Consider the following 17,603-nt stretch of genomic DNA (forward strand, 5'->3'; position numbering starts at 1 on the left):
ATTTGATTAATGCCACCTTGTCTGTTCCAAGATAACTTAGCACCATCATTGGATGTCTATGTCATCATTTCATATGTATTTTTTGGTGGAATAATCTCATCTGCATTTAGAAAAATTAAATATTTTTTCACAATCCTACAAACGGTCTCGTAATAGCATGCTGCCATCTGGGATCGGTAGTTTCATGCAAAGAATTTTATTTTAGGATAAAGCTAGCCTAACTTAATTTGTAGTCCCATAATAGCCTGCTGAGTAATGAGTTCAAAATTACTTATAAAAATGCAATCAATTATTTTTCTTTTTGAGATTATCGGAAACTAACCCTATCTTCTATCCTGACTCTATCTCCGAACTCTTATCCAAATGGCAAGAGGTGAAAGCATCCGAGCAAGATTTCGATGATACAGTATCAATTATCAAAGCTAAATAAAACAAACCAGGCATAACTTTTATGATGTCAATGGTGGAAATTAATAGGATTCAAGAAATTCTTAAGAAGAAAAGTTTCTTTCATGCCATCCATTCCTTGTCGGACAATGATTGGTGGGCTCGTACATAGGGCTCACTCATCACCCATGCGACTAACATGTACTCTTCTTATCCCCAATTCATACGGGATCGATGCCCTTAGCAGGGAGAAGAGTGGTGCTGGAAAGTAGTGCTCAATTTTGAGACCTAGTCTGTTTCAAGCTACTAAGATCTCAACCTGACATGGTAGATGTTATGGACAATCTAAAATCTCCAAATTGTTGCTAATCATGGGATATTGTGGTCGAGTTGTTTGGTTAGGTTTGGATAGAATGGTTTGGCATAATTATATATGAAATTGGATTCTCTTCATCTTACTTTTTGTTAATGGGTCACCATTTTTCTTGGCAATAATCTAGCATTCAAAGTTTGTGGTTCAAGAAAAGAGTGAGGTGTCAGATCGACGCATGCGCAGACACACCAGAGCTCTACCAAATTTATTAAGAAAATGAAGTAGGAGACAAAGGGTGGAGCTTTCAAAACAATAGAAAAGCAGGAAGAAGGCAAGACACAAGTTAAAGATGATATTAAGGGACTCAGACAAGAAGGCAAATAATGGGGAAGAGCTTCAAGAATGCCGGCATTTTTCTGGCTGGAGTTATGATTTTTTAAGAATCAAAGAGGTCGGCAGATGGTTGTTGTACCTCTGAATTGACATTCATTGAGGCGGAGCTTCGGGCAACAGGATATACCTCGAGGAAGATTCCACTACGGTGATCGATTGGATACTGAGAACTGATCGATATGGGGACGGTCATCCATTGATTCGTGAGGCTTGCAGATTGGCCAGAGGTTTGGCTTTCTTCCAGACAGTGCACGTGTATCGGAAGACAAACAGAGCTACAAACTGGGTAGCCTCCTACGTGGCTCGACACTCTGGAGAGATTTTTTGGACTAGTCTCACTGAGATTCTTATGAGATTTTTTTGTATCATTTTATTGCTTCTGACCTGATAAGCTGTAATTATGTAAGAGCTATATGAATGTCGTTTTTACCCAAAAAAAAAAATCGAAGAGGTCAGTGGTAGTTTTGAGAATCACTTAATTAGTTGAGGTTTTAATTTTGTTCTCACAGTTGAACCTGCAGTAGATGTACATATGTTGGAACATGCAGCATATAAGCTTTTAGATATAGTGTGAAGATTTAATACCAACATATCAAATTATGGTGAGTTAGGCGTCTTGCATCGACCTTTTTCAACTAACAGACTTCATTTTTACAATTCTTTGTGATACAAATACAAAAGAAGATCCAAAATCTAAAATATTCGTCATTACTTTTTTTTAGATTGATTGAGCATATTGCATTGGTAATCCTAGACATTTTTCCACGCCATCAACTGCAAATGACAACATGATGAGCAACTTGCCTTGGTTAAATAGTTAAACTAAAATTGGCTGAAACTCTATTCACAAGCGACGAAAAGCATATTAAATAATAAAATTGTACTTCATATTACCTCATGAAGCCTTTTTCTTAGTTTCGATCTCTCTGCAATAAATTATCAATCTAATTCATAATATAATATGATAGTATTGTTTGGATATGCATCATATGCAAGAAGATTGGCCAATAAATGTAAAGTTTGAGACTGTTACACATCTTATTTTTATGGATGATTGCATCATACCATTCAAAGCCGGCAAGGAGATAAGGTTTAAAGATTTAATTTTTTTCATTCTTGTCTTCTACTTAATTTTTTATTTTCTCTCTCATCCAAGTTCTTGGCTTATAGCCATTGGCATTTGCACAAACATCAGAACCTAATATCAACTACAAACTCCATCCACATACATCACCATCCCATAATCCCAATCTATGGGCCATAGCACCTAGATCGAGCCAAGACACCAGAGTCCACTTACTCTCCTTGTCCTTTTCCTAAAAAATATATCATTAAAAGTGACGTCCCAACCAAAACCTGCCACGTAGTCCACTCATCTTAGCTTATTCATTGTTCAGAGAGACACCAGAACTCCTAGCTCCACAGCCACAGCCGGGGTAAAGAAAAGAATGAAAACCTTATTAAAATCCAAAGGGCGGTAATTCCCAAGAGTCCAGCGTAATACAACCCAATCACTACGAGACACGTATTGAAACCGACACCCGCCAGTCCCTTCCTTGGACAGGTGCCGGTGAGCAAGAAGAGGCAGGGTACGTGGCAGTTCGTAATTGGCCGACGTGGGAGAGGTGCGGGCTTATATAAACCCTCCACATAATCCCATTTTGATCAGAGAGGAAGCTTCTTACCCCCACCCCAAAGCAAGAACCCACCCCCCTTCGGTGAGGCCGAGCGACCCCGTCGGAGCTAAGAGACAGTGATTCCTGATCCAATTTCTTCTTCTTCTTTGCAAAATTCCTTCTCCGAATCCTTTTCTTGCGATCTTCTGCGTTCTTTGGAAGTAAAGATTGATTTCTGAGCCCCCCCTCCCCCCCCAAAAAAGTTCTTTTTCGTAGAGAAACAGAGATCCGGGACCCGTTTTTTTTTCCCTTTAGTTTTTTCTGTTCTTAGATTTGCCAAGACCAAGAGGGTTTGTTTTTCTATACCCTCAGATTGGTCTTCTGTTCTCTTTTTCTCTCTCTTTTATTTTAAGCCTTTGTTTGATCAAAAGATCCACCTTTTTAGCTCAGCCTCTTTCTTTAGGTCCTCCTTTGAAGTCCCTTTTGCCTGTTCCTTGGTTTTGTTCAAAAGCCAGACGGGTTTTCCCTCATCTTTTTGTTCTGCTTTAGCTAAAGCTTTGGTTTTGCTTTGAAGAGAAGCCATGACTGCAGCTATAGATATATTTAATTGCTTATCAGACCCTCTAAGGGAGGAGCTCATGCAAGCACTCGAGCCTTTTATCAAAGGTGTTTCCGCCGCCTCCTCTTCTTATAGTTCCTCCTCGCATACCACCACCCCAGTGTCCCCCTCCCCTTCTTCTTCTCCCTCCCCTCCTCCTTTTCTTTCTTCCTACTACTCCTCTCCATTCTCATTCTCTTATTCCTATCAAAATCCCACCTTGGATTTCTCCCTGGCTTCGACATCAAGCTCCGACATGATCCCCCAAGGCTTCCTGATCCAGGAGTCCCAGAGCTTCAGCCGGCCGGGCCCGATCGGGCTCAACTATCTCAGCTCTCCTCAAATCCATCAGATGCAAGTTGGATTCCAGCACCAGAATCCGAGGCAGTTGCAGCAGCAAAGGAGCCTCCTTGGCACGAGGCCCCAGCTGATGAAGCGCACCGGCTCGCCGCTCCCTCCGTCGAAGCCCGCCAAGCTCTACCGTGGGGTCCGGCAGCGCCACTGGGGCAAATGGGTGGCTGAGATCCGGCTGCCCAGGAACCGCACCCGCCTCTGGCTTGGCACCTTCGACACCGCCAAGGAGGCTGCGCTGGCTTACGACCGTGCTGCCTACAAGCTCCGAGGCGATGCCGCGAGGCTCAACTTCCCCGAACTCCGGTGCAGCGGAGCTCATTTAAGTGTTCCTCTCCACTCCTCTGTTGATGCCAAGCTCCAATCTATCTGCCAGAGCTTGGCCAGTTCCAAGAAACAGGGGAATGGCTTATCCGGTTCAGTGATCCCAGAGGAGATTGGCCCAAAGAGCGAATTGGGTTGCTCTGGAACGGACGACAACAAGTCGGAGAGCTCATCGTCGGATGAGTCATCTTCAGGATCCTTGGCAGTCTCCGAGATGCAGTACCTGGACTTCACGGAGGCGCCATGGGATGAATCAGAGAGCTTCATGCTGACAAAGTATCCATCTTGGGACATCGATTGGGAATCGATTCTCTCCTCCGATCAGTAGTCTTTAATTCTTAGTTTCTGGTTTGGTAATTGGTCTCTTCTGGGGCTGCTGCAAATGGGATTTTAGACATTTGCAACGCTCCAGTTGAGACTTCTGGTATTTTGGAGATTATTGGGTTAAGTTAGTAAGGTTTCTTAGGTTTAAGGATTGAGTCAGTGGATGTGTATTTACTTAGTCCGAATCTCCTGGTTTGCTGGTTTTTTCTAGGCATTACCAGGAACAAAGTTGTCGTCTTTGTGATTGGAATTGTGAACGTTATGGTAGCTTTGTAACTATTGAAGCTTTGTGATTATTAATATGTTCTCGAATTTTGGTGTGGAGGTGATGAATCTTGAAGGTCAAGACTTTTTGCAGAGCTTCAGTTGATCTATTTATTTATTTATGTGTATTCGATCTAATGATTTATCTCAGAGGGACAAACTGTTTAGCTCACAGTTTTTGTTGATTATGTTTTATTTTCTTCTGACAACTTATAATGGAAAATTTTAGTCCTAAGATCTTGTGGGGGCATACACATATTGTGTTTGCCCTGTATCTATACCTAACGGTTCTTTGTTTGGCCAATTTGATGATTTTAGAAGAAGGGCAAGGATGATGCAATTCAAGATAAGAGGTTCATAGTCATGAAACTATTGTTCTGTCAAGAAAGAGGAGGTAATTTAGCTAATAATATAATCTGAATGAAGTTGTCAGATGTCAGCAAATTATAAAAGACGACTAGTGATAAACCAGGACTGAAGTTGGGAGAAAGCAGACCAAAAATGGAGGAAATAGTTCCTTTTAAGTCATCTTTATGTATTCCTTTAGAAGGACTTGATTCGAAAGGAATTTTACAACAGACTTTTAAACTGTCATGATAAGCATTTTTTTGTTAGAATTATGGTTCAAGCAATGTAATTATTGTCTATTGTATATTTAAACAGAAGATATTGAGTAGACTTGATCATCTATATATTCAAACCTGATAGGGAGCTTAGCACCAACTCGAAAGATTAAGTTTACCAGAATTTTGAGGTTTAATAATTTGAAAACAAAGACAGCAATATAGTTTAAAAAAGCAATCAAATATGCAAGTCCCATAGTTTTCTTGGGGAAAGTTAAAGTAGAAATTTAGACTTTGCTAGGAAAGGACCAGTAGATGTAATGTTAATTTTATTATTTAGAGTTGCTTGCATAAGAATCAAGAAATGGACATGGGGCGACGAGGTTGTCTCTTTCGTATTCAAATTGTAGAGGTGTCAAGAGCTGTATAATTACATGAAGAGAGTGGAAAAACCATCATGGTTCATGTTAAGAGAGGAGGGCTTGGGTAAATGACAGAACAAGAATCAGAAAAGAGAGTGGAGAGCAATATCTCTAGGTCTCTCTTAATGTTGTGATCTAGATTAAAAGTTTGTAATAAAAGATTTTTGCTGCAGACATATGCAAGAAGACCTGAATCCTGCTGCTGGATGCTGGATATCTTTTGTGCAAGCCTGTGGTGCTTTTCCAGGCTTGGTCTCTGCTGAACACCAACAAACAAGGTCTCAAAACCTCCATGTGATGCCTACCAGAAACAAGTACTTGATAAAGAATTCTCAACTCTGTCAACGTACCTAATCAGTGTGGTGATAGCTGTTTGTTAGTGGGCAGAAGCTGACCAGCCAGTGGAGGCAACCTGCAACAACTGAAAGTGGAGTATAAGCTTTATGTCTGCTCTTAACACTAGACGATAATGAAGCAAAATGCTACATTTTACATAACAGTATTTGACACAAGGAAAAAAAAAGCATCTGAATCCCCTCTTTTCTTATGCTGGGACAAGGATCTCATTGTCATCTGAAAGAAGTTAGACCCTTATGTCATACCCACTTGGCAATGTTTTTTATTTTTATCCCAGTCACCAAGGATAAGGGAGCTATGGTTTGGTGCCCAATCTAAAACTACCAACCACCCAACCCCATCCTATCTCTTTATTCCTAGTTTTTCTTCGTCAAGACTACTTTAGAATGCTTATTGCGTTTCATGACTTGCCTGGGCCATGAGGCATCAGGAGAAGGGGTTCAAAAAAGAAAAACAAATCTGTATTAGGTGTTTTGCGAAAGCATCCAATCATATTCTTGCAGAAAATTAGTGGTGTGCATCCTTGAGAAGCTCAATGATGCTTGGATGTGGCATTCCTTAAACAGTGGTGTTGCTGGAAATTGGACCCGGGGGCAATCTTCGGTCGAGTGAGAGGGAGCAGCGGGTCACCACGGCGGGGCGGCGACCGGTCGGCGGGCGGCGTCCTCCGCTTGGGGTGGCCGGAGAGAGGGAGCTGGGGGTCCTCACGGCGGGGCGGCGATCCGTCGGCGAGCGGCATCCTCCGTTTGGTGTGCCTGCAAACAAGCCGGTGGCTGGGTCTTCCGGCGCCGGCCCTCCAACGCTCAAGTCAGGGAGGGGGCAAATAGTGTTGAAGAGGAGATAAAGTGTTTGTAGAGCGTGTAATTTCTCCCCCCCCCCCCGCCTGAGAAGCCAAGGTTCCCTTTTATAGGCGGGGGTCGGTGTACCTGTGATGTAACGGGGCGAGGCCGTAGTACGGCTTGGCATGTTGTCCAGGTCGGCGCACGGTCAGGCGAATTATTACATCGATGTTGGCGGTGAGGTCGTCGTACAACCTGAATTGGGGCGCTGCCAGGCGAATTATTGCATCGGTGTCGGAGGTATGGCCGAGATCGGAGACTTATCATGGTTGACTAGACTCTGCTGGGCTAACTTGCCGTGGAGAGCCGAGGATCCGTAGATGGCAGGAGCCATGCGCATTAATTATGGAGTAAGCCGGAGATCCGCATTAATGGCGGAGTAAGCCGGAGATCCACATTAATTGTAGAGTGAACCGGAGGGTTACAGCGGCCATGCGCAATAAATGCTGAAGCAGTGGCAGGGTATGGTCCTCAGTTGGACCTCGGAGGAGTACGGCCGTAGTAGGTGGCTGACAAGGGTAGACCTTGAGCATCAAGATTTTCCTAGGTCGGATGTCTTGAGGTCGGGCGTTCCGAGGTCGGACGCCGACTTCGGCTGTTCAGGGTCGGCGATTGTGCGGCTTTTTGGGGGCATTCGTGTCACTTGGGGGAAAAATCTTATTCCCCCAACACTACCCCCGACTTCCGAGTTCGAGCGGCTTGCGGGCTCGGACGTGGGAAGTAAAGTCTGTCATTAGAGTTAGGGGGCGAATCTCGTCCGCGCCCTCGTGTTTCTCGGAGTGTTTATGGCGAGACCCGCGCCCTTGGGCGTTTCGAGGTTGCTTTATTCAGCGAACTTATGGTGGAGCCCGTATCCTTACGTTTCTCGGAGCGGATGTAACGGGGGTGGCGTCTCTTGGATCGCCAAGACCGCTTCGTGCGGCGGACCCATGATGAGGGTCCTCGGGCTCAACGAGGCGACGCCTCGATCCTGTAATCGGAATTCTCCGCTCATCAATGAGCGTGCCGTTACGGGGTTTAAAACGGACACGCGGCATGACCTAGGATCGGACGCTTCCGATCTCGTATTACTGGATCATGGATCCGGCTAGGTGAAGGCTACGTCGGGGCTCCACGTGCCCCAGGGCCTTATTAAATGAGGGGAGCGGAGGTGCCGTCCGTTCGTTCTTCAAGGCGATTCGATTCTGCGGACCCATAACGAGGCCCCGAGATCCGATGGGACAGGGCTTCGATTTCGTACCCGATTTATTGATCCGGAGTGAATACGGGGCCTCGGTCTCCGAGGTCAACACGTGGCGCAATCCGATCGGGGGATGGGAACCGACCCTGCCGATCTGGACCGCCGAGGGGGTCTATATAAACCCCTCGAGTTTGCCCTAAAGGTTTTACTTGGCTGCTTCTTATTTTTGTTGTCTTTCTCCCTCGCTTCCTTCCTCAACCGAACCTCGCCGTCGGCGCCCGGAGCGATTTCCGGCAATGTCTAGTAGGTTCCTACCCTGCAACTGCTAGGGTTCCCCTTCCTTTTCCTTCCCCAGTTTTCATTCTCTGTTTTCGATTTCACTTCGCTCCTGTAAAATGGGTCTTGGTCCGGAGGAGGTAGGGTCCAGCCTGTCAGGGGAGGAGTTGGAGTTAATCCGCTCCCGGTTTTTCTTCCAGTCCGGGTTTCGTCTCGAAACTGCGGGGCCGGAAGACAGGGTGACGCGGCCGCCCCCAGGTCGGATCGCGATTCACCGCGAGACCCTCTGGGCCGGCCTGCGGTTCCCTGTCCACAGGTTTGTGAACGACTTGCTGGTCGAGTACCAACTTGTCCCAGCACAGCTCGCTCCGAACTCGTGGAGAACCATCATCGGGTTCCTGTCTCTGTGCCTTGGGCATGGGGTCCCGATTTCAGTGAGTATTTTCCGCCGGTGTTTTCTGTTGAAGAAGAACCCGGCGGACGCAGAGTGGCTATACTTTGCCTTCCGAGGCGGTATGTCGCTCTTCCGCGGGGCCCCTTCCTCTATACACGAGTGGAAGGGGAAATTTTTCTTCTGGCGTCTGAGGCGCCGTAGGGGTTTAATCCGAGGTGGGGACACCCTCGGTTGAAGGCCCTCAACAAGCTCTCCGAGCCCTCGGGGAGGGAGCAGAGGACCCTGGATTCTCTCCGAGCCCTCGGGAAGGGCTACGACCTGACCGAGCTCCTACGGGAGGACGCCCTGGCGAGCGTGGGTCTGAGCTCGGCGCGCCCCGAGGGTAAGGGTAGTTACATTACTTTTTTTTCTTGTCCTTTGTTTTTACTGCTAATGGTCTAACACTTGATGATATTTTTGATTTCAGATATTTTCCATATGCCGACCAGCAACACGTCGCTTTTTTCCCGCCTGAGGAGGCGGGAGGCCGAGGCCGGGGGTGCTATGCCCCAGCCTCGGAAGAAGGCGAGGTTGGCCGGCGCTTCTACGTCGGCCGAGACGAGCGGCCCCGAGGCGGGGGCCTCCACAGCCGACCCGAGGCGGGCGCGGGTCGTCGACGACGCGGGCCCGTCGGCCCCTCCTTGCCCTGCCCCCGTTGCCCAGCGGGAGGGCCCGGCTTCGGGTTCCTCACAGCGCCCGGGGCCCGAGCCGACCGGGGCCCTGAGGCAAGCGGCCCCAGGGTCCCGAGGCCGGACGCGCCGAGCTCCTCAAGGTACTTCGAAGAGGAGTCGGATGAGCCGGACTCCCCTATCCCTGTGGGGAGTTCGGCTATTCATGATGCTGAGGTCGCACGCGTCGTGTTTCGGCGTGCGATGCTTCCGGCGGACCGGGCCGAGTTCCGGAACATTCCGTTGGAGGACATTGTTGACAGTGCCTACTGCAACACTGCCCGGGTAAGTCCTTTTCTTGATTTCCTTAAAGTTATTAGCGAGTCCAGATGTTTTTAACTCACGATCATTTTGTCTCTTTCTTTACAGCATATTCACGAGCTCGATTCCCTGGTGTTCATCGCCCGGGGATGTCAGGAAGAGACCCGGCGGGTCAGCCGGCAATTGGAGCCGGCTAAGAAAAGGATCGCCGAGTTGGAGGCGGCGTTGGCCGAGGCCGAGGCTCGGAGGGCGGCCACCGAGGCTGAGCGCCTCGCTATGGCGGAGGGGCTCAAGGAGGAGAAGGCTGCTCACGCCCTAACCAGGTCGGCCTTGCGCGCCTCGGAGGCGCGCTTGGGGGAGGTCCAATCCGAGGTTGCGGGCCTCAAGTATGAGGACGGGGTTTCCCGCCTCCGAATCGAGCAGCTCGAGGCCCGAGAGAGGAGGGCACTCGAGCGAGCTGATCGTGCCGTGGAGCTCTTCAAGGGGTCGCAGGAGTTCCGCGACATGTTAGAAGAGGAGACGGTCGACGGGTTTCTCCGGGGTTTTGAGAACTTCCGGCTGCAGGTGATCCGGTACTGCCCCCAGTACGACTTTTCGACGATCCGTCCGAAGATGAACCTGGGCTACGGGTCTGACACGGAAGACATTCCTGCCATTTTGACATCCGAGGCGGGATTGTACGAACAAGACCCCGCCGAGCCTTCGACGAGGGCGGCCGAGGCGGACGGCGTCCCGGAGGCGGCACCGGCGGCCGAGACGGACGGCGTCCTGGAGGCGGCACCCGAGGCTCCTGCCCCCGACCCCGAGCCTGTGCCGGCTGAAGATCCCGAGGTCATCACAGTGCCAGACGATCCCCCGGATGTTGCTGCCGCCGCTTAAGGCTTGGCGCATTTTTTCATGTCAGCGGACGAGATCGTGGAGGCACAGGTGGAGAAGATGGATCCTTCCCTGATAGAGATGCTAAAGAAGCGTGGGCAAGACAAGTCAGGGAGAAAGAAAGGTGCTGACTTGAAACGGGAAGGGGGATGGCATGATCTGGGAAGTGCTAAGCCAGTTGGAGAAGACCCCGAGCCTGTGCCGGCTGAAGGTCCCGAGGCCATCGCCACGGACGACCCCGCGGATGTTACTGCTGCCGCTTAAGACTTGGCGTATTTTTTCTTTTTCATTGTATCTGAGGTCGGCTCTTGAGTGGCCGACCTCCAATTTTGTAATTGGCCTTACGGCCCTTTGTCAATAAAAAATACTTTTGTCATTTTGTGCTCGTCTTTCCCTTTCTTGTCGTGAATGAGGCTAGAGTCTTAGCTAACCGCCTCGACGACCTCTAACTCTGTATTTTAGTTCTCGGGCTACTTAACGAAGTTGCCTTTTTCCTGAGTTATACCTTAGCCTTCTCGGATCTTAGTCATTCCGAGCAAAGGGAGCTCCGAGCTTAGGTTTCCAGAAAATTTTTCTAAGTCCTATAACTCGGATCTTAGAATCGCGAAAGTCGTCACGTTCGGCCTTTAGGGAAATCCCAAGGCATTGAGGTCGGGCCTTAGCCCTTCGAGTAGGACCGGGCTAGGTCTGTTCGTGCCGCTATTCGGGGGAGTCTAGTCGGGTTTCCAAACTTGACTTCCGGGTCCTTTGTAGGGAGCGCGGGTTAATAGTCGAATTATCGCCGAAGGTTTTCATAGTTATTGTTCTCGGACTCTGCCGAGATTTCAGTGAGTAAGGCTGGAATCTCTGAAGATCGCCTTAGTATCTGTGTTCGGCTGGTGCACTCGCGGCCGGGACCGCTTTCTCAGCTAGACATCGGAGTCTATGTATGGGGGCCGAGTTGGGCCCTAACTTACGAAGACTTTGTTCAAGTTGAGACTTGACGAGTGGAGACTTGTCGAACGGAGCATGCATAATGTAGTTAGGAGATCGGTCTTAAGCCGATCCATTGGAGTAGCCCGACTTTGGGGCGAGATAGGACTCCAACGTTAGATGATTAGCGGTATGTAGATAAAATTTGACAAGGAGGGCATCGAATTAGATGTACCTCTTGCATTCTCGGAGTTGTGTTTCACATGGCGGAGTAGGTTGCTTCCCTTCCTCATCGTCCTCCGGAGTCATTTTTGACTTGCAAGGGGGCTCGGGCTTCTCACGGACCCGACGACACCCACCGAAGTTGAGAGGATCTGGGGAGGCTTTATTGATTTATAGTTCTTTTCGAGGTCGAGGGAGCTTGAGACCCTCTGGTCGGACCCCGGGGCGCCCCAACCTTAGTCGTGGAGTCTTGTGTCAGGTCGGCGGGCCTGTGGGCGCTCTACCGAAGTAGGGTGCGCGCTAGTTCAATGGCAGAGCTCTGCTTCAGAAAGTATTGTTCGCTTCGGGGATCGGGGATCGTCGACCGCTCCCGGGGGTCCACTTTGTGGCGCCCCGGGTGGAACCACCCTTTCCACCCCTCACGGCTTCGTCCCGAGGTCGAGGGAGTCTGGTTCTCTACGGTCGACCCTCGGGGCATCCCGACCTTAGTCGAGGGATCGTTCGTCAGGTCGGTGGATCTGGGCACGCTCTACCGACCTGCGACGCTTCCCGAGGTCGAGGGAGTCTGGTTCTCTACGGTCGACACTCGGGGCATCCCGATCTTAGTCGAGGAATCGTTTGTCAGGGGATCGGGGATCGTCGACCGCTCCCGGGGGTCCACTTTGTGGCACCCCGGGTGGAACCACCCTTTCCACCCCTCACGGCTTCGTCCCGAGGTCGAGGGAGTTTGAGACTCTACGGTCGACCCTCGGAGCATCCCGACCTTAGTCGAGGGATCGTTCGTCAGGTCGGTGGGTCTGGACACGCTCTACCAACCTGCGACGCTTCCCGAGGTCGAGGGAGTCTGGTTCTCTACGGTCGACACTCGGGGCATCCCGACCTTAGTCGAGGAACCGTTCGTCAGGGGATCGGGGATCGTCGACCGCTCCCGGGGGTCCACTTTGTGGCGCCCCAGGTGGAACCACCCTTTCCACCCCTCACGGCTTCGTCCCGAGGTCAAGGGAGTTTGAGACTCTACGGTCGACCCTCGGGACATCCCGACCTTAGTCGAGGGATCGTTCGTCAGGTCGGTGGGTCTGGGCACGCTCTACCAACCTGCGACGCTTTCCGAGGTCGAGGGAGTCTGGTTCTCTACGGTCGACACTCGGGGCATCCCGACCTTAGTCGAGGAACCGTTCGTCAGGGGATCAGGGATCGTCGACCGCTCCCGGGGATCCACTTTGTGGCGCCCCGGGTGGAACCACCCTTTCCACCCCTCACGGCTTCGTCCTGAGGTCGAGGGAGTTTGGGACTCTACGGTCGACCCTCGGGGCATCCCGACCTTAGTCGAGGGAATCTTGCGCCGGTCGACGTTTCGTCGTTCTGCGATACTTCTCGAGGTCGAGGGAGTTTGGGACTCTACGGTCGAGCCTCGGGGCATCCCGATTTTGGCCGGAGAATCTGAGGATCACAGACGACCCAACATTAGAAGAGAATTACAGTCATCAAAATGAGAGAATTATTTGCAAAAAGGAAGCTGAATCCATTGTCCTAATTGTCTTGAACCCCTAGGGGTTTCATTGGTGGTACATTCGTAGATTCTCGGAGTTCCAGCTTCGCGGGATCAGAGTCCCCTCCAGGGACTTCAATTTGTACGCCCCTGGTCGTTGTACCCGGGCGATTCTATATGGCCCTTCCCAATTCGGGGCGAGCTTTCCTTGCTCGGTCGGTTGAGAAGCCTCGGCTCTCCTGAGGACGAGGTCCCCTACTTTGAAGAGCTTGGGCTTGACTCTGGAGTTGTAGTATTGGGCCGTTCGCTGTTGGTATCTTGCCATGCGGACCCGGGCGACCTCTCGTGTCTCTTCGACGAGGTCCAAGTTGCTCCTGAGCTGGGAGGAATTGGTGTCGGGGTCATAATGCTCCACCCTTGGAGAAGGCAGGCCGATCTCCTACTGGATGACGGCCTCAGTGCCGTATGCTAGGTTGAAGGGGGTCTCTCCCGTGGGCAGTCGGAACGTGGTCCGGTACGCCCAAAGGACATTGTACAAGTCCTCGACCCACTGTCCTTTGGACCGATCAAGCCTAGCCTTAAGTCCCTGCAAAATAGTGCGGTTAGTTACCTCAGTTTCTCCGTTTGTCTGGGGGTGAGCAACCGAGGTGAAGCGGTGATCAATGCCGAGCTCGGAGCAAAATTCTCTGAAATGAACATTGTCAAATTGTCGACCATTGTCGAATATAAGGATACGGGGGAGTCCGAATCTGCAGATTATGGACTTCCACACGAAGTCCCGCATCTTTTGCTCGGTGATCCGGGCGACGGGTTCGGCCTCGACCCATTTGGTGAAGTAGTCGATGGAGACGACCAGGAACTTTCTTTGTCCGGAGGCTAGGGGAAAGGGCCCCAGGATGTCGATCCCCCATTGGGCAAATGGCCAGGGGGCGATGATAGAAGTCAGCAGGGCCGAAGGTCGGCGCTGGATATTGGCGTTTCGCCGGCACCGATCGCATTTCCGGACGAAATCCGTCGCATCCTTCTGGAGTGTGGGCCAGTAATATCCTTGCCGCAGGATCTTGTGGGCCAGTGCCCGACTCCCCATGTGATTTCCGCAGATCCCTTCAGGGACCTCTCGGAGGGCATAGTCCGCCTCGGAGGGGCGGAGGCATCTGAGAAGGGGAGAAGTGAATGATCGATGATAAAGTCTATTCTCGTACAGGACATACCGGGGGGCTTGGCGCTTGATTCGGCGAGCTTCCGTCTCGTCATGAGGTAGGGTCCCGTCTTGGAGGTAGCAGACGAGCCCATCGATCCAGCTTGGCTCGGAGTCGATGCACATGGTGGGCTTGGGTTCCTCCGTGCTGGGGATCTGAAGATACTCGAGCGTTGTTCCCTTGGGAAGCTCGCTCATGCGGAAGGTTGCCAATTTGGACAGCTGGTCTGCCCTGAAGTTTTCCGCCCTGGGAATGTACTGAATATTGAAAGAATTCAGGGCAGACGTAAGTTCCCGCACCTTTTGGAGATACTTTTGCACGGATGGCTCTTTAGCTTCAAAGTCTCCTTGGATCTGGTTCACTACCAGCTGGGAGTCGCTGAAGGCCGTCAGGTCTTCCACTTTCAGTTCTTTCGCCAGCTTGAGCCCGGCGATGAGAGCCTCATACTCGGCCTCATTGTTCGAGGCCGGGAATTCGAGGCGCAAGGCTTGCTCGGCCACTACTCCGTCTGGACTGGTGAGGATGAGTCCGGCTCCGCTACCCCCCGAGGTTGAAGACCCATCCGAGTGCAGGACCCATGGCTGCCTCGGGGCTTCCTCCGCGGATACGGGTGGCAACTCGGGGTCGTCCGGCAGGGTACACTCCACGATGAAGTCGGCGAGTATTTGGGCCTTGATAGCCGGCCTGGGCCGATACTCGAGGTCAAATTCTCCGAGCTCAACCGCCCATTTGGCGATCCTCCCCGCACGATCCGACCTTTGCAATATTTGCTTCATAGGCTGGTCGGTCAATATAGCTATTGTGTGGGCTTGGAAGTAAGGCCTGAGTCTCCGAGCCGAGATGTTGAGAGCGAAGATGGTCTTCTCAAGTTTAGAATATCGGGTCTCAGCATCCCTGAGAACCCGGCTGGTGTAATAGACCGGCTTTTGGAGCTTGTCCTCTTCCCGGATGAGGACTGAGCTCACTGCAGCTGGGGAGACGGACAAGTATAAATAAAGGACCTCGCCCTTCTGGGGCTTGGTGAGCAGCGGAGGAGAGGCCAGAAGGCTCCGGAGCTCTTCAAAGGCTCGCTGGCATTCTTCTGACCACCGAAAGTCTTTCGGCCGTTTGAGGCTCTTGAAGAAAGGAAGGCAGTGCTCGGCTGATCGAGAGACGAACCTTCCCAAGGCGGCAACTCGCCCTGCGAGCTGCTGCACCTCCTTAACTGTCTTCGGAGGCGACATCTCTTGCAGTGCCCGGATTTTCTCCGGGTTGGCTTCAATTCCGCGCTGGGTCACTATGAAACCCAGGAACTTGCCCGAGGTGACCCCGAACGCACATTTCGCCGGGTTGAGCTTCATTTTGTATCTTCTGAGCTTGGCGAATGTCTCGTCGAGATCGGCTATGTGGTGTTCCGCCGCTCGGCTTTTCACCAGCATGTCGTCCATGTAGACTTCCATATTTCGGCCGATCTGGTCTTTGAAAATTTGGCTGACCAGTCTCTGATAGGTGGCCCCAGCATTTTTCAGGCCAAAGGGCATCACCTTGTAGCAGTAGGTGCCCTTGTCGGTGATGAAGGCCGTCTTCTCCTCGTCTTCTGGCGCCATTCGGATTTGATTGTACCCTGAAAAGGCGTCCATAAAAGTTAGCAGTTGGTGCCCTGAAGTAGAGTCGACGAGCTGGTTGATGCTTGGAAGGGGAAAGCTGTCTTTCGGGCAGGCCTTGTTCAGGTCGGTGTAGTCCACGCACATACGCCATTTCCCGTTGGCCTTCTTTACGAGGACTACGTTGGCGAGCCAGTCCGGGTAGGAGACCTCCCGGATGAAGCCGGCTCCGAGGAGTTTGTCCACCTCCTCGGCCGCAGCACGTTGCCGTTCCGGGGCGGAGCCCCTTTTCTTCTGCTTTACAGGCCTGCTGGTTGGCCTCACCTAGAGTCGGTGAACCATGACCTCAGGGTCAATTCCCGGCACGTCCGCAGGCGACCAGGCGAAGACGTCAGCATTGTCCCGCAGGAAGCTGACGAGGCGATCCCTCTCGCGGGCGCCGAGGCCGGAGCCGACCTGCACGGTTAGCTCGGAAAAATTTTCTTTTAGTGAAACTTGAACAAGAAGCTCACCGGGCTCTACTTGCTTCTTCCAGAGGGTGTCCCTCGCATCGAGGGTTTCTATGGGCAATGAAGGGCCCGTTGGCTGAATTGTCGCCTCGGTCGGTTGCTTTACTTCGTGGGCCGCCGTGTAGCATTGCTTGGCGACCAGCTGGTCTCCTCGGACCTCGCCTACTCCTTGGCCGGTGGGGAATCGCATGAGCAGATGGTGGGTTGAAACTACGGCTCGAAGGGTATTCAGCCCTGGCCGCCCAAGGATGGCGTTGTAGACCGAGGGCAGTCGGACCACCAGGAAGTCCGTCCTCACAGCGCTCTCCCGGGGGGCGAGGCCAACTGTGACAAGGAAGCTGGTCTCACCTTCGACCGGGACCGAATCTCCGGTGAACCCGACCAGTGGGGCGTTGATCCTCCGGAGATGTCCTTCTGTCAACCCCATTTTTTGGTAGGCATGATAATACAAAATGTTGGCTGAGCTTCCATTGTCAACTAGGACACGCTTTACATCAAACTTATTTACAATCATTGAGATGACCACAGCGTCATCGTGAGGGGTCTCGACCCCTTCTAAGTCCTCGTCCGAGAACGAGATGACTTCATCAGTGCGTGGGCGTTTCGGGGGTGCTCCCGGGGCGGCTGCTCCTGCTGAGGCCCTTCCAATCATGTTGATGGTGCCGGCAATGGGCCTGTTGTCGTCCGGATTTTCGGTTGGTACGACATCCTCCGCCGGCCTCCTTTCCTCGCGCCGGTTTCTCACAAACCGGTTGAGTACTCCTCGACGGATGAGTGCTTCTATCTCGTCCCGGAGCTGGAAGCAGTCCTCCGTGTCGTGCCCACGGTCTCGGTGGAAGCGACAGTACTTCCTGGGATTACGGGGAAATCCCGTGTCTCGCATAGGCGGCGGGGGTCGGAAGAAGTCCCGACCCTCGATTTCCATCAGGATCTCGGCCCGGGGGGCGTTGACGGGTGTATAGTTCTCGTACCTCCCCGGGTACGTCCGAGGCCGTGGTGGGGACCTCGGTCGAGGAGGGGTCCTCTGCTGAGGTCGCCCCTGCTGACGGGGCGGGCTCCTCAGTCTGGGAAGATTCTTCTTTCGACGGGGGGATCGGCTCCTTTGTCGGTCGCGCTCCTCGCGGCGCTTCTTCTGCTTCTTAGAGGCGGGCTCAATTGCTCCCCGCCTAGAGGCAACTGCCTCCTCGGCCTTGGCATACTTCCGGGCCCGGGCCAATATTTCGGTGAAGTCGGCCGGAAAGCTC

General features: G+C 51.8%; 1 protein-coding gene across 1 annotated transcript; it reads left to right on the forward strand.

Annotated features, from left to right (window-relative positions):
• Positions 1-2,766: 2,766 nt before the first annotated feature.
• LOC103717228 (ethylene-responsive transcription factor RAP2-4-like) lies at positions 2,767-4,698 on the forward strand. The gene has a single exon (XM_008805538.4). The coding sequence runs from the start codon at positions 3,291-3,293 to the stop codon at positions 4,308-4,310; it is 1,020 nt and encodes a 339-aa protein (XP_008803760.2). The 5' UTR covers positions 2,767-3,290; the 3' UTR covers positions 4,311-4,698.
• Positions 4,699-17,603: the final 12,905 nt, after the last annotated feature.

This window comes from Phoenix dactylifera, chromosome 8 (genome assembly GCF_009389715.1).
Source record: "Phoenix dactylifera cultivar Barhee BC4 chromosome 8, palm_55x_up_171113_PBpolish2nd_filt_p, whole genome shotgun sequence".
Lineage (NCBI taxonomy): Eukaryota > Viridiplantae > Streptophyta > Magnoliopsida > Arecales > Arecaceae > Phoenix > Phoenix dactylifera.